Genomic DNA, 15,269 nt, shown 5'->3' with positions numbered 1-15,269 from the left:
CCGCGGCAGAGAGAGAGAGAGAGAGAAAGAAAGAAAGAAAGAAAGAAAGAAAGAGAAGTGCACAGTTCTATTTAAACGAAGAAACACTACATTGTACAACAGATATTGATGAAAATTTTCTCTACTTCCTCGTCGTTGCCACGTCGTCTGTCGAATCGTCCAAAACGCTCTTCCGTTCGCTCCCGTACATCTCGTACACTTTCTCTTGCCTTTCCATCCATTTCAGCTCTTTCTCCGCGAACTTTTCAAACTCCTCCGGTTTTTCTTTCGTACCTTCGTACGCATCGTTCGTCCTTCGCACGAGGTACTCGCGGACGTTGTAATCTTTATACGACTTGGCGACGCGAAGCATTCTCGCGAGTAAAGTTTGCGCGTTTTTCGTCGTCGTCGTCGTCGCGCTCATATCTTTTTTACTCCTCCGCTTCTTTTACTACTACAGAGTATACTACTAATAATACTACTAAAACGAATGTTGCCGCTGCTGTTCTCGTTCGGGAGGCGCTCAAAGGCTTCTTTTACGCGCGTTTATATGCGATGGTTTGTGTGAGATAAAACTGAGGCATTTCGTCCAATTTGCGTCATACGAAAACCTTTTGGTTTGTGGTCGTCTCGCGTCGTCGTGTACGTCGAATCGTGTTGCGCTCTTATTTCATGCCTGGATAAACGAAGCGATCGATGAACGACTCCGAGCAGCAGCGCGAGAATAAAAAAATGCGCGCGTTCGTCCGCACCTGGCGCGAGTCTCGCGACCACGCGTTCGAGCTTTTCGACGTCGTCCTCGACGTCGTTTCCCGAGTGCCGATGTTGAAAGAGAAACGTTTGTACCCTCCTTCGTCCGAGGAGGAGGAGGAAGAAGAAGAAGAAGAGTGCGATGACGATGAGAATAACGGTGAGAATGAGAGTGTGGTGAATATTGAGAAAGAAAAACGGACGCATCGACGACGCGTTGCGGGATCCAACTCGGTGCATAAAGAGACGGTCGCGAAACAGATGGAACAGTTAGGAGTGATTCTGGAAAAGTTAGACCGAGAGCGAGATCGAATGAAACAGTTCGTGGACGAGATGGAAAAAGTAGTCAGTCGAGGAAATCGAGAACAAACGCAATCGAGAAAAACGGGAGGAGGCTTTGATGAGAAATCACAAGCATCGTCGCACATGTTTGAGTCGATGGAAAGGATAGAAGCGTCGTGGCGGTTTTACGGGGAAGAAACGAGCGCGTGCGAGGCGCTTTTCGGGTTGTGCAGAGAGGCGGCGGAAGAGGCGGCGGAGGAGAAGAAGAAGAAGAAGAACGATGGTGGCGAGGCGAGTGACGGAGGAGAGATGGTGAGGAGCGCGCGGGCTTTTTTAGAGGTGAGGAGGAAAGTAGATTTAGAGCGGCGGTGGATAGTTTAGCGGATACTAGCTTTTTAGCGCGTTCTGTGAATTGCGTAGTGTACAAAATTTTCTAAACCTAATAAGTTTTAAAATAACTCTATTTTCAATCGCGACGCGGCGTACCGAAGCCATCTTTCGAACGGGAACTCGAATTCTTCATCTGTTTGCGACGTTTCATTCAGCATATCTAACGATTTGGACGTTTCGCACGGGTGCACGCACACCCATCCACCGCCAACGGAACACTTTGGAAGTTTTTGTTGTCGATCCCAAGGGGCGAGAAGTTGCGCGAAGATGTCGTCGTCGTTGTCGTTATCTTTGTTGTGAAGCTTCGTCACCAACGCGCGATTAGTTTGGTCTAAACTCAGCGCCGAGCCGCTCCGCGAATCAAACGCGCGGAGACACAACACCGGGACCTCGTAGGATGGGGAATAGATGACGTCGACTTCTACTCGAGCTCTCGAGGAAGCTTTACTCGTGTCATTCTTACGGTGGCGAACAATAAAGACGACATCTTCTTCAAAATATCCTTCGTCGACTTCGTTGTCGTCCTCTTCCTCCTCCTCTTCTCGTTGTTCGTACGCCACCGTCCCAACATTTCGAAACGCCAAAAACGCGCCTTCCTCGTTCCCATCGTCGCCTCTCCCGACGTATCGACAAACCGTCGCATCTCTCTTTTCCGCGTGAGCCTTCGCAGCGCTCTCGAAATGCGTTCGAGATATCTTCGATCCTTTCCTCCCTGGCCGCGTCGTCATGTTCGCCAACGGTTAATCCGCAACTCTCTACTTCTTCCCTTTCTTCCCTCCTCCTCTCTTCGCTTTCTTTACAGTAGCGCCTTTGTCGTTCCCTCTCGCGAACGGATTTCTCTCGCCAACGCGGCCACCTCTCTCCTCCTCTACTTCCTCTTCTCTTTTCTTCTTCCTCGGCGAAACGCGAGTCTCCAAGGTGGCTTCTTTCTTCGGAACAACAGCAAAAGCCGTGAATCCTCCTCCGGCTTCCGGATTCGTCCTCGTATCCGTCTTCGTGGAAGCAAAGAGCTCCTCTTTCACTTTTTGAATCTTCCCTAACGTCGCCTCTCGTTGCGCCTCCAACAAGCGTTTCTTTTCGTTCTCTTTTCGTATTCTCACGTGTTCCGATTTCTCTTTGTTCAAACGTTCCGCGCGCATGCGATGGACTTCCAACGCGCGGATCACAATCGACGTTGGATCGGATGTTAAACGCGAAGGTGGTGGAAAGAATGAATCTGTCGTCGACGGATGCTTTTGTCTCGGAAAGTCTTTCAAGCCGTTCGTGAGAGAGGATTGTTTCGGAGTGTACGACGTCGTCTGAATCGATGTCGTTTGCTGCTGATGATGATGATGATGATTCGTAAACGCGCTTCCTCGAGACGGATACTTCGCGAGGGGCATGTTCTTCTTTTCGCGCTCTCTTTCTTTGTGCGTGTTTGTGAAGTTCTTTCGATGTGTGGAATATGGTATACAACGACGCGAGAGCGCGCGGATGATGTCCAGAAGGAAATAGGAAAAGGAACAGAAGATGAGATGAATACGTATTGATGAGTACCTGGTAAAGTATCCGTGTATCGTTAAAACGTGTGTAAAAGTATAGTTTAAATAGAAGCGAGCGGCGCGTTCCTTATTACTGCTCCAATATCCCTTTCACTCTGACCATCCCTTTCTCGCACAAGTTCAAATCTCTTCGAAACCTTTCGATTTCTTCCGCGTCGCCTTCGACGATGACATCTGTCGTGACCTCGTTATCGACCATTTTCACTTTTACTTTTTCTTTTCGTCCGGCGTTATCCAAGTAATACTTTCCGCTCAGAGGCGAAATTAACGCCAAAGAGTACCAGAGATTCCCGCCGGGCAAGGCGATTGAACACACCAAACCAACGCACAAGAGACCAACGGCGATACAAAAAGTAATGTACGCCGCCGTCCCTCGTTCCGGCGCGATGTTCCCTTCAAACGTAATCACCTCCCCGGCGTCCGCGACCACGTAGTTGTTCCTCTTGAAGTACATCGAAATCTCTCTCGCGACGTCGTCCAACGGCAACGCGGCGTCCCCGGCCGCCATCGGACCCGGAAGTTCGAACGTCTTTCTCGAAATCTTCGATTTCGCGGACCGTTTCACCAACGAGTACAACCCAGGTGCGGATAACACGAACAAAAATAACGTCGCGTAGTAACTCTTGCTCGTTTGGCCGTCGAGGACCCCTGGAGCTGCCTCGAGACCTTCATCTGCAAAAGCTGGAAACGCAGTCACGAAGTGCGCGAATGCGGTCGAACCAATCGTAATGGACGCGGAATCGATGGCATCTTTCGAGAAGCTAAATGATGATGATGATGATGATGATAGTGCTGAGGTGTTTGTGTCGTCGTTTTCTTTGGTGTTGCCTTTCGGAGTGGTGTCGTCGCTTTGGGGAAATGCTGACGAGACGAACAACGCGCTGAATCGATTAGTCGTCGTCGAAGCTTTCGCCGCCGCCGCTTTGCGAAAAGAGGAAGAAGGAGAAGAAGAGGACGAAGAAGACGCGAATCTGGACGCGAACGAGCGCGAAGAATACGCGTTTATGCCGGTTGATGCGAGCATTGTGTGTGTGTGTGTGTGTGTATTTTGGATATGAAAGTGTGACGTAGTCTTGGACTTTTTTCGAGGAAAAATCACAACGCGCGTGGTATTACATGTTTTCATTATTCTAATTCTGATTCTGATTCTGGTTCTGGTACGTATAACTCTCCATCTTCGTATCGATAACCGTCTGGTAGAGGACAGTTGTTGTCGAGGAGGTATTGTAAACATTCGGGGTTGTTGCTCTCGTGCGCTACTTGAACGCACCAAGAGTTCCAAGGCGCTTTGGCGGTTTCGTGCAAGTACTTCAAACAGTCTAAATGGCCGTTCCTGGCAGCATACCAACACGCATTTTCGCCATATTCATCATACTCACGCTCAACAAGATATTCGAGTATGTGGAGATGACCACTTTCAGCCGCCCAAGAGGCAGTACAAGATTCCCAAGGCGCTTTGACTTCTTCGTGTAAGTATTTGAGGCACTCGAGATTACCGCTTTCGGCAGCATATGCACACGCGTTCTCATCGATAGGACACTCATTTGCAACGCAATACTTTACCATTCCCAGATTACCTTGACGTGCGGCCGCCCAAATCGTCCGATCATCCCACTCACACTTTTTCTCCTCTCGCGCCCACTTGAGCAACTCGAGTTTATTCGTTTTAGCAACTTGCTCGGAGAAATATGTTTCGTCCGTCTCTTCTTCCGCATCGTAGTCATACGCTTCCCACGGATAATGCTCCCACGCTACTTTCAAAGTCGATATCGACGACATCTCGCTCACAAAAAACGTCTCTTTCAACTCCCCCTTGCGAGACGATCTCTTCACCAACTTTCTCGTTTCACTATTCACTTCGTACAAGAATTTCACATCATTCAAATCCAATCTCGGAAGAATGTGTGTGAAACAAATATCGTCGTTATTCACGATCAAATCCCACAAAGAATCTCTCTGCGCAATCTTCCTCTTCCGCGATCTCGTCGCGACTCCTTCTCCAGACATCCTCGTCCGCTTTTTTTCGGTACATCTTTTTGTCGCGTCCAAGGCAAGCCAATCCACATTTTCGTCACCTTCAGCGACGGGTTCGCGCGGTGATGATTTCGACCGCGCGGACGAGTCAGGAGCATCAAAGAGGTCCTCACGCTCGATATTAAAGCGTTTGCACGCGCGTTTGATGATGTGCGTTAAGATTTTTTTCATTTTCGCGCGTCGAGGAGTGTGCGCACGTATCCGGGCCAAACGAGAACAAAAGAGCGCGTTTTTCAAATTTTGTCCTACTTTTTAGGGGTGTGACATCTCTAATTTTACTATAAAAAGCGGTGCGATGGATACATAAATAATATCTGGCTATGGAAACTCCTTCTCTCTACAAAGGGTTCTCGCGTATTCTCCTCGCGGCTTCCGCGATGGTTTCGCGTTTTTTACATATCGCGAACCGGACTAAATCGGTCGGGTTTTCGGGGGAGGATGGGTCGTAGAAGGGCGTCATCGGAACCGCGCTGACTTTGGCGCCTCGGCGAGCGAGATTTTTGCAGTATTGGATGGCGTCGCCGTCGACAGATTTGATGTTTTTGACGGAGGCGACGAGGAAGAAGCCGCCTTCGGGTGGGTAGACTTTCAAGCCGGAGGCGGTGAGCGCGGATGCGAGGATTTGGGCGTTCGAGGCGAGGATTTGGGCGTTTTCGTCCGGGGTGACGCCTTCGCCCGGTTTCGCTCGGTCGCAGATGTCGTTTAACGCGTCCGCGACGCCGGCTTGTAACGGCGTTGGCGTGGAAAAAGAGGCGTAGGAGTGGAATGTATTGCACGCGTCGACGATGACTTTTGGGCCGTATATCCATCCCACTCTCCAGCCCGATAAATTCATCAGCTTACTCGACGTGCCAACCGTTACCGTTCTTTCCGGTAAATACTCTCGCAAACGCAAATGCGGCTTGCTTTCTAGAAACGTAGACCGTTCGTACACTTCGTCCGCGATCGCCACGATCTTATGATTCCTACAAAACCTGGCGATAATTTCCAGTTCTTCTTCGCTCGCGCAATGACCGGTTGGATTATGCGGCGAACAGTGCACGAAAATCTTTACTCTCTTGTTGCTCTTGGCGTACGCTCGTTCTAACATCTCTTCGGTCACCGCAAATCCATCCTCCGGATTTAACGGGACTCCAAGTAGCGTACACTCCGTTACCGTCGCGTGCGCTAAATACCACGGGAAGAACGGACTTAACGTCATCACCTCGTCGTCTTTGTTCAACAACGTTCGAAACACCACGTACAACCCTTCCGTCGCCGACGTCGTCACCAACGAACTGTCTCTCGATTCGTCCACCGAGGATACATTTCTCGCCGTGTCTCTGTAATACCGTTTCACCGCATCCAGCATATCCGCCGTTCCTGGAATCGGTGCGTATTGATTCGCTCGAGCGTCTGGAACGTCTCCCGAAATTGTCTTTTCGTCCATCGATATCGCTCGCTTCGCGCTTTGTTTCGCGATCGCGTTCGAACCGAAATCAGGGTACCCTTGCCCGATATCAATCACCCCTTCTTGTCGAGAGAGCGCGGTGATTTCGGCCCACAAGGCGCCCGGACCGGATTGTTGTCGCGAGAATGCGGTCGCTAACGAGGAGAGTTCAACGGTGTCGTTGCTCATGACGGGAACGACGATGGTTTTGGAACGACGAGAGGTCTGTTTCTGTCGCTCTTGCGCGAGGATGAGCTGCGGTTTTGTCGTGTGCAAACTGTGCATTTACAATGAGGAAAAAAAAGTTCGAGGCGAAGTTTTGCGTTTCGCGAATGGCCAAACTTTACTGCTACATAAAACAATCTCTCTCTCTCTATTAGTATTATTTCTTAGCGCTGTGCGTATTCATTTGCTGATGCGACACCTTGACTCGCGCGAAAGAGTACAAACCGAACCCAGCCAAAGCGACGAACGCTCCGAAAACCATGGATACGCTCCAATCTTTCGTCTCGCCGAATAACACGCGCGAGCATAAGATTAACAGAGCGACTTTAATGTTTCCGAGAACTGTCGTGGTCACCGCCGACGTCGCCCCGACTAACGCGAAGTGAACGAAATTATATGACACCGCGTTCAAACACCCGAGTAAGACTAACGTCAAGACTTTAATCGGCGATACGTATTCGTCGCCGTACATCAAAGCTTCCCTCGATTGCACGTCGAACGAGTTCGAGCCGAAATATTTGTTGACGAACCGATCGCCTTCTAAGAGTAAAGCGACGGGGAGTAACGCGCACAATGTCACCGGAGCGGTATAAAACGTCAGTCGCAACGCGTCCAATTTTTCTCCGCCCATGATCTTCCCGCTAAACGTCATCATCAACGCGTTTGAAATCGTCGCGGTTACGCAATACAATAATCCGCTCAACGTCCGCTCCTTCTCCTTCGATGAAACACCACCACCACCACCACTACTCGCTGCCGCGTAACTCCCACTAATACAAAACATAACTCCACCGGCGACGAAGAGTAACCCGATACTTTCGATCCCGCCCGGTACTCGTCCTTCCACGAACATCGCGCACACCGCGCACACCACAGGAATGGACGCTCGAATCACTTGATTTAACGATAACGGCATAGACACTAAACTCGCGTTATTCATCGCGATGTTCAAACTCATGAACAAACCAATCTTCACCACCGCGTTTTTCACCCTCGGTAATATCTCCTGGTGCGAACTCGCATAGCTCAACTTTGGAGATAACATGATTGGAGATAAACATATCACCGAGAACGATAAGTGCGCGACGGTGAGTAAAATCGGAAACGAAAACCCGGCGTGCCCGAGCGTGTACCGGTTTAAAAGGTTTAACGAACTGTTCAAACCTAAGTAAAGGAGGACGAGGACGAAGGTTTTCATCTGGTGATTCACCATCCCCGCGTTCGTGTTCGACGATGAGCCGCTGGATGTGATTTTATCCAACGTGGTTTCCGATGCCATGATGTGCCCTTTTTCTCTCTTTAAACTCTCGCTCTTTAAAGCAGGAAAAGCACCTGCACAAAAAATATCCTCTGATAGCAGGTATATGCGCGGTAGTCTTTCTCGCGCTCCTCGAAGCTCCTCAAAGAAGAGAGAGCAAGCGGTCGGTTTCTGTAGTAAGTACCTTCGTACCTCCGAAAAAGAATTCCCCTAAAAAAAGGAGTGTTTAGGGTTTTCAAAAAAAAAAGCAAGAAGCAAAAAATTCTCGTTAGAAACTACAGACTACAGAGAGAGAGAGAGAGAGAGAGAGAGAGAGAACACACACGATGAGCGTTGTCTCCTCTCCTTCTTCTTCTTCTGCTTCGACTTTTCCTCCTCCGACGACGACGACGAGCGCGAACGATGATGGTAAAGCTTCAGAGGAGAAGGTGGAGGAGGATGTTGTATCCGAATTAGAGCAAAGAGTGAAGGACGTGGAGGACATAATTTTACGTTTTGGTGAAAAAAGCGACGCAACAAAATCAGTGACAAAATCAGCATCATCATCGAAACAACAAAGCGCGTCGTCGACGTTGTTGTTCGCAAAACTCGCGAGTTTGCGCTCGGCTTTGGTGGATTCGCGGACACGTTTTATCGCAGCAAAAAACAGCGGCAAAGAAAACGAAATCAAGCGTTTGCACGATCGATTGGAGAAGGTGTTGTTTCAGATTGCCGTCGTAGGGGTGTTGAAGAGGGAGGATGAAAAAAATGGGTACCAAAGCGTACCTTTTGGTCGAAGCGCGAGGGCGATCGCCAGAGACTGTTTAGTGCTGACGTTTTCGTTCGGTAACAGGTGAGTCATTACTACTAAGTATTAATATCAGCATTTCACGTGTTTTCTTACCGTATCTATCTTCTCTTTAATAATACGACAGACAAAGCGTCTTCCGATTCACGAACGAACGGTTAAACGATATCGACGATTTCCCGAAACGTAAGAGCGCGTTTCAAGGTGTCGTGGGTGAAAATGTGTGGGAGAAAATGGAACGGTTTTACGGCGCGTGCGATTGCTTGGAAGCTTTGATTTGGTCGTTCGGGAAAGAGCTGGGCACTGGGCAATTTTGCGATTCGGCGTGCGCGAGCGCGATGAAGGCGGTTGATAATCGGGCGTACAAGGACGACATATCGGGGATTAAAGTTGCCACCGTGGCGTTAAAGGTTGCGGCGAGATGTGTTGGGAATCCAGACGCGGTCAGTGATGGCGGATTAAAGTTAACCGCAAAGACTATCGATCATATGCGGAGAATGATTAAACGAGTTGTCGCTTTAGAAGGCGGGAGAAGAGCCTCCACGGAAATCTCGAGAGCGACGCAAGAGGCGAAGCGAAGAGCGTTGGAGTTACGAGCGGCAATGTTGATGGCGATGAAGAAAAGCGATGCAAATAGCATAAAACTAGAAATAGAAGCGTTCAACGGACGCGGCGATTCGAATAACGTATACTCGGCTGGGTATCACGCTTTGGGCGAAATCGAGCAGTACGGAAAAGGTAAAAACGTTCTGAATCTAATCGCCGAGACGAAAAATTTAGGTAATTCTGGGGTGGAAGTCATATCGGCATTCGCAACCGTGGCGAGTCAAGTGGAGCGAAAAATAGGTACTACTGCTAGCGTTGGTATCAGAGGAAGTAGCAGTCAATTGACCCAATCTACCGAGGAGGAAGGTGTAGTGGACGATATCGGAGACGACGACGATACGATGGGGGGCGAGTTCGCCGATGAAGATCGCGCCCTCTCGACGTCATCCTCGTCGTCTTCTTTGTACACCGTAAAAACGTGTTTTATCAAACCTTTGTTTGAAACGAGTGAAGTAACGACTTTTAAAGATTCGAGAGCGATACAAGATGCCGTCGCGCGCGCGTGGATGCGCTACGCGACCAACCCACAATTCAGCGGCAAGTCGTACTCGGTGGAGGAGTGCACGAGAGATATCGTCAAAGTAGGTTTCGCGTCGAAATTAAGAAAGAACGACTGTTTTGCCGCAGCATGTGGGTTGGCCGTGTTACGAGTCGCCGCGTTCGAGAAGCGCGTGGACGAGTCGACGAGAAAAGCGACGTTAAAACAAATTCTCGATATTTTACGTTGCCAAATCGTGTCCACCGCCGACGAGAAATTGAAAAACGCAAAGCAGAAGAGGAGAGGAAAATTAATCGACAATACGAACGATTTACGAATTGTTTCTATACTTCGCGCGGTGAGAGACGGGATAGATGCGATCGGGTACGTCGACGCCGAATCGTTTTTATACATAAAAAACGTGTTTTCGAGTAAGCACGGCGACGCGCTCTTTCGAACGAAATGGCGAGTGAACGAACGCGCAGGAGCTTTGGCGAAAGCGGCGTTATCTGCTGGACATGAAATGGCGACGCGAGAACTCGCGAGAACGCTCTCAAAGTTGGAAATGTTCGTCAAGTTTCCGCTAACGATGCATAATAGTGATAGAAAAAAAGGAGGAGAAGAAAAAGGAGAAAAAGAAGATGGAAATGCACATGGCGCAGACAGCAACGCTCCCTCGTATAGATTCGACGACGAGCTCATTGCCGATGCGCGCTTTATTTGCGCGCTCATCGGTGAAAAAACGGCGAGTTGGCCGCTTGGTGTGCCCATAGACGCCATCGATCGCGTCGAAGAAGTTGGCGCGAGGCTTTGCATGTTGAACGCCTCGGCAAAAGCGAGAGAAGCTGGCTTTATTTGTCTCTCGGCATCCTCGTTAGCGCGCTCCTCGATTTTCATCTATTCGCAAAGACGCGACGAGGAGAAGAGGAAAAAGTTTGAAAACATCGCATTTGTCATCTCTTCCACGTTTGATGAAGTAGCATCCGCGATGCAAACAAGCTCTGAAGGAGAAGAAACGACGAGTAGGGATGATTTGGCGGCGGCGTGCGCAGCTGCAGAGGCTGTCGAGGCGTACGCCAGATTCGCCAGCGCGGAGGAAGAAAACGGTCGAGCGACAAAACTTATGCTCGGATCTCTTTTGTGCGCCTGCGAAAGAATTCAACTGAGAGACGCGCAAATTAGCATCGAAAATATCGAAATCGTTCGTCGAAAGTTGCTTTTGCATCTACGAGCAATGTCTGCGTACGCCTCGTGTTCGAAAGATGTCGAGAAGGCGTGCCGATTTCAAGATTTCACGCCACAGATTGCAAACTTGATTTCTAACTTTGAAGCGTTTGCAAAAGAAGTGAGGGAAGATGACAAGAATGTATTGTTCAATCAAGATGAAGAAGATCTCGTTTACGACGACGATGATACGGATAGACTCGATTTTGGACGCTTGACGTCGCTTTCTTCTTTCTTGGACGAAGCGGAACGCGAATTGCTCGTGAACACGCACGTCGTGACGTTAGAAAACGGAGACGAGACGGTTTCGCAAGCGTTTGCAGATCTGAGAGCGTACAGGGGAAACTCAAACGCACCTCCAAATTCGCCATCGCACGTGTTTGATGACAGTAAAGAGAGCGATAACATAGTGAGGAAAGATGTCTTCCCTTTTGCGGCAACCGTAGTCGACCAGATAGACGAGGCGAGTCGCGCCTGCTTCTCTCGCGCTGTAGAGGTTGCTATCGCTGACGGGGGTAAAGATGCAAAGTTACAAGCAGCGCTAGCACAACTTCTCTATGCATGGGAGGAACGGTGCATTCAGGTTATCGAGCACAGTAAAATGCTCGTAAATTTGAACTCGTCTGAGTATCGGAAAAAACATGTTTCGCTGTTCAACCACCCGAAAAAGCCTGTGTTGACTGATTTTTTGAGATGCGATGCGGCTGTATCGAGGCGATTCGCGGATATACTGAGCGTTTCTCACATGCTGCGCGAAGATGCGAACGAAAGTTCTCAGTTACATCTAAAGATGTTTTCGAGGTACTCTAGAGCACTTCAGAACGCTCTCTCATCACACGCACCTCTCGAGTCTGCGCTACTTTGCGCCAAGTGCATCGAGCAAACCGCATCGAGCGAGGAAGTCAGAGAGCGCGCATATAATTTGTTCGAAACGTATTCACGCGATATGGACATGCAAGATACTGGACATAACAGGCGCACTTGGAACATCGCCATTGAATGTTTATCCCTCTCAAAATCCATCGAGCACATTGGCGCGATGTCCATCGGTGAAACGACGCTGCGCAGGCTCATCGAGGCGCTCTCAAAAATTTCTCTCAACATAGATCCTACGCACAGATCTACGCACGCGTTTGCAATTCGGGCATTAGCACACGTCGCAGAAGTTTGTGGTAGTAGATTTGCGAGAGATTCGGATCGTGCGGTTGATCTGTCTATGCATATGTTAGATTCGTTACCCGCGCAAGAAGCGCTGTTAAAAAACGTCGTCTCTTTCGTCCCGGAATGTGGGCACCTGGCGAATGCGGCTGCTATTGCCATTGGCCCGGACTTATCGGCGGAACATAAAGTGTTCATAAAAGCGATGAATGTTGCTGCAATTATACGCGACGTGCAAAGCCATTCACGTTTTCAAAATTTCCGCTTAGCGTTGGATAACCGAAACGGTAAAGGAGTAGGTGGAGGAAAAAGAAATCCGAATTCTCAGCAGGAGTTGCGGCAGCAATATCCGACGCTGTCGGCAACGTCGAAAAACGATGATGTTGAAGATAACTTCAACGAAAGCGACGACGTTGTTTACGCTGAAGTTGTTTTTATTGAACACATGGCTATGTTTGCCCCGAACGCTATCGATATGACGACTGTCACCGTAACGCTTAGAGACGCCTTGCGGCATTACGCGACGAAGCCAGTAGCCCTGGAAACGCTCTCGTTTCTCGCCATGAAAGACGCTCATAAATTATTATACCCAGACGATGACGAAAACAATTCAGGGATATCTTTCGAGTACGCCTCCAAGTCAACGAAATCATCGTCAAAATTTGGGTCGATGTTGTTGAGAGACATTGTAAAATGTGTGACGAAAGGCGCTTCGAGAAGAGTCATCCGAGACGCAAAGAACTGCGCGCGAGTCTTGGCCAGAGAGTTATCCATCAGAGACCCCAAACGGGCGCTCAAAGCTTTATCGGCGCTTTCCTTCGACGACCAACGACTCGTGGAAGAATCCGAAGACGAGGAATCGGAAGACGACGAAGATGCGTTTAACGACGACGAAGATGAAGACGAAGAAAACGAGGAGGGAGAGATGGACGAGAAAGAAATCGACGAATCCGATATCGATGCAAATCGTGCGAATAATCACCCGCGTCTCCCGGCGCGCATATTTGCAGCTTCGCTACTTTCGAGAATCCCTTTCTGGATTCAAGAAAGTAATATTCCGGAGCATAGAAGCGTTAAATTAAGTCGCGCATCGGATTCTCCAAACGCATATTTACCGACGCACGGGCAAAGGTGTTTCCAAATTGCGTATTCATTATCCACGGCAAGTGCTTCGAAATTGCGCGCGAGAGGATTACAAATGATGTCTTTTCTTGTCAAATTATGGGGAAATGACGAGGATCCGGACGCGTTTTATCACATCGACGACGACGACTCAGACGAGGACGGAGGAGATGGCTTCCATCAGCGCAACATCCCGAGTGCGCGAAATAGGAAAAGGTCCATCAAAACGCTCGAACAATTTCAAGCACAAATCCTCTCCGCCGTTCGTGCTTCTCGAAGTTCCGATACACCGCTCGATGTGCGTGTCGCGGGCGCGAGATTAGCGGCACACGCACTCTCTGCAAAAGTGCACGGCTCGGACGATTCCGTGTCGAAACGATTGCACGCATGCATCGTTGATTTTGCGAAAGAATGGCTGCCGGTGTACCCAAAAGCTTCGTCGTCGTCGTCGTCATCATCAGCATCATCCTTGAACAATTTAACCTTAATGAACGCGTGTTGCGAAGCTGTGATGGTGCGTGCGCGAATCGCCGCGTGCATGTGTTTAGCGACGGCATACATATGCAATGAAGAAGATTCTACATCCATTCCTTCCGACGTCGTCGAGGCGTTCGTGCCTGCGTGGACGTATCTACCCCACGACGTCGAACTCATTAAACGAAGCGTAGAGCTTCGTGAAGGCTCCGAGAAACAAATGCTGGACAATATGATTATGGACAAGTTTGAACTTTTACCCGGAGAGCTCGTCACGGCGTGTCCAAGTTTAGTACAAGATGTCGCCGAGGCGTTTCTACCGTGTGTGAAAGCTTCCGTGAGAGTCAGTGATACACAGCAATGGTCGACTCTTCGCGAGCACTATTTGAAACCTATTTTACTCGCTTCTTTGGACGAACCATTCGCTGCGTGTACGAGAACTTTATCTGACGAAAGTTCCGACGCGATCGAGCGTTTCAATCCGACTCCGGATGCCAAAGAAGTAGACGCCGCGCGCATACCTTTGAGTTTCATGTTCAACGCCCGTACCAATGATGTCGAGCAAGTTGAAACCGCTTTGCGCGGGTTGAAAACGTTTGAGAACGCTCATTCTTTCGCCGAATCTGCGGCGCAAAGTTTATTAAACGACAAGCTTGGAAAAGCTGCGTTCGATTGCACGAAATCCTCTGAGGCGTATCGTAAGATTCGAGATGCCGCGATTGAGTTTTTGAATTCGTCATCATCGGCTGCTGTTCCATTCAACGGTAAAGCATCCCCGAATAAAGTGTCGATAACGACGACCAGTGGTTTTACGGATGAAAACTTGCTCATGGATTTGATCGAAGACGACGTCGTCGAAGCTTCGATTTCGTACGAGAAGAAGGAAAAGAAATTCATCGCCTTGGCAAACTTACTCGCGCAAATGGAAAAAGTTAATCGAAAAAAGTTCGAAGAGATACTCGTGGAGCGCTTGGAGAGTGAAGAATCTATTTCGACAAATTTAAACAGCGCTTTGGTGGCGCTGATGGCTTTGGATGTCTATCTTGACTCCAAATCTTCTGCGTCGGAGGACGACGTCGTCGTCTTGCGAAAACTTGCGCCTTCGATTGCTGTATTTTCGAGACAAACGGCAAAAGGGGAGAATTCGGAATCCATGAACCGAGTTGATGCCGATTTGAATGTTTTATTCGTGTCAAGTACGCTCAAGTTCCTTAAAAATGTGGCAGAAAAGGATGCGAAGAACTTATCCGCGAATATCTTGGCGGCGATGTTTGCGATTGCGATTGAGACTTTGGGTACTAGTAACGTTACCAGTAAAAAAATGGCGCTGGATGCCTCTAGACTCTCGAACGCCGCGGTGCGCGAACAACCGCTCGCCGCTCGATGCGCGGTGTCTGGTATGATTTCTTCTACGAGAGTTCAGTTTAAGGCTTTGTTGGACTATTCGAGCGTCGTCGTCGATGATTGCGATGATGGTGATGATGTAGACGAGAGAAAGCCGGGCAAGATTTCCTTGAAGGCGTTTCAATAAA

At 49.1% G+C, this 15,269-nt stretch overlaps 9 protein-coding genes across 9 annotated transcripts; 3 read left to right on the top strand and 6 right to left on the bottom strand.

Annotated features, from left to right (window-relative positions):
* Window positions 1-121: 121 nt before the first annotated feature.
* Window positions 122-403, bottom strand: Bathy05g02790 (unknown protein; the record flags this gene model as incomplete). Its single annotated transcript, XM_007512914.1, has 1 exon — window positions 122-403. The coding sequence occupies one exon, from the start codon at window positions 401-403 to the stop codon at window positions 122-124; it is 282 nt and encodes a 93-aa protein (XP_007512976.1).
* Window positions 404-675: 272 nt separating this feature from the next.
* Bathy05g02780 (unknown protein) lies at window positions 676-1,392 on the top strand (the record flags this gene model as incomplete). The annotated part of the gene is made up of 1 exon (XM_007513180.1): window positions 676-1,392. The coding sequence occupies one exon, from the start codon at window positions 676-678 to the stop codon at window positions 1,390-1,392; it is 717 nt and encodes a 238-aa protein (XP_007513242.1).
* Window positions 1,393-1,460: 68 nt separating this feature from the next.
* Bathy05g02770 (unknown protein) lies at window positions 1,461-2,129 on the bottom strand (the record flags this gene model as incomplete). Its single annotated transcript, XM_007513216.1, has 1 exon — window positions 1,461-2,129. One exon carries the CDS (start codon window positions 2,127-2,129, stop codon window positions 1,461-1,463), a length of 669 nt encoding a protein of 222 aa, XP_007513278.1.
* Window positions 2,130-3,012: 883 nt separating this feature from the next.
* On the bottom strand, window positions 3,013-3,966 carry Bathy05g02760 (predicted protein; the record flags this gene model as incomplete). The annotated part of the gene is made up of 1 exon (XM_007512913.1): window positions 3,013-3,966. The coding sequence occupies one exon, from the start codon at window positions 3,964-3,966 to the stop codon at window positions 3,013-3,015; it is 954 nt and encodes a 317-aa protein (XP_007512975.1).
* A 101-nt stretch (window positions 3,967-4,067) lies between these two features.
* Bathy05g02750 lies at window positions 4,068-4,949 on the bottom strand (the record flags this gene model as incomplete). Its single annotated transcript, XM_007512811.1, has 1 exon — window positions 4,068-4,949. One exon carries the CDS (start codon window positions 4,947-4,949, stop codon window positions 4,068-4,070), a length of 882 nt encoding a protein of 293 aa, XP_007512873.1.
* A 364-nt stretch (window positions 4,950-5,313) lies between these two features.
* Bathy05g02740 (aspartate aminotransferase) lies at window positions 5,314-6,690 on the bottom strand (the record flags this gene model as incomplete). Its single annotated transcript, XM_007512826.1, has 1 exon — window positions 5,314-6,690. The coding sequence occupies one exon, from the start codon at window positions 6,688-6,690 to the stop codon at window positions 5,314-5,316; it is 1,377 nt and encodes a 458-aa protein (XP_007512888.1).
* A 97-nt stretch (window positions 6,691-6,787) lies between these two features.
* Window positions 6,788-7,909, bottom strand: Bathy05g02730 (Drug/Metabolite transporter superfamily; the record flags this gene model as incomplete). Its single annotated transcript, XM_007513152.1, has 1 exon — window positions 6,788-7,909. The coding sequence occupies one exon, from the start codon at window positions 7,907-7,909 to the stop codon at window positions 6,788-6,790; it is 1,122 nt and encodes a 373-aa protein (XP_007513214.1).
* A 305-nt stretch (window positions 7,910-8,214) lies between these two features.
* Bathy05g02720 (unknown protein) lies at window positions 8,215-8,724 on the top strand (the record flags this gene model as incomplete). The annotated part of the gene is made up of 1 exon (XM_007512965.1): window positions 8,215-8,724. The coding sequence occupies one exon, from the start codon at window positions 8,215-8,217 to the stop codon at window positions 8,722-8,724; it is 510 nt and encodes a 169-aa protein (XP_007513027.1).
* A 184-nt stretch (window positions 8,725-8,908) lies between these two features.
* On the top strand, window positions 8,909-15,268 carry Bathy05g02710 (predicted protein; the record flags this gene model as incomplete). The annotated part of the gene is made up of 1 exon (XM_007512996.1): window positions 8,909-15,268. The coding sequence occupies one exon, from the start codon at window positions 8,909-8,911 to the stop codon at window positions 15,266-15,268; it is 6,360 nt and encodes a 2,119-aa protein (XP_007513058.1).
* Between the last annotated feature and the right edge of the window lies 1 nt (window position 15,269).

The sequence above is a fragment of the Bathycoccus prasinos genome (genome assembly GCF_002220235.1).
Source record: "Bathycoccus prasinos genomic : chromosome_5".
Classification (NCBI taxonomy): domain Eukaryota; kingdom Viridiplantae; phylum Chlorophyta; class Mamiellophyceae; order Mamiellales; family Bathycoccaceae; genus Bathycoccus; species Bathycoccus prasinos.
Note: the sequence above shows the minus strand (reverse complement) of the source record. Positions and strands in the feature narration are given on the sequence as shown.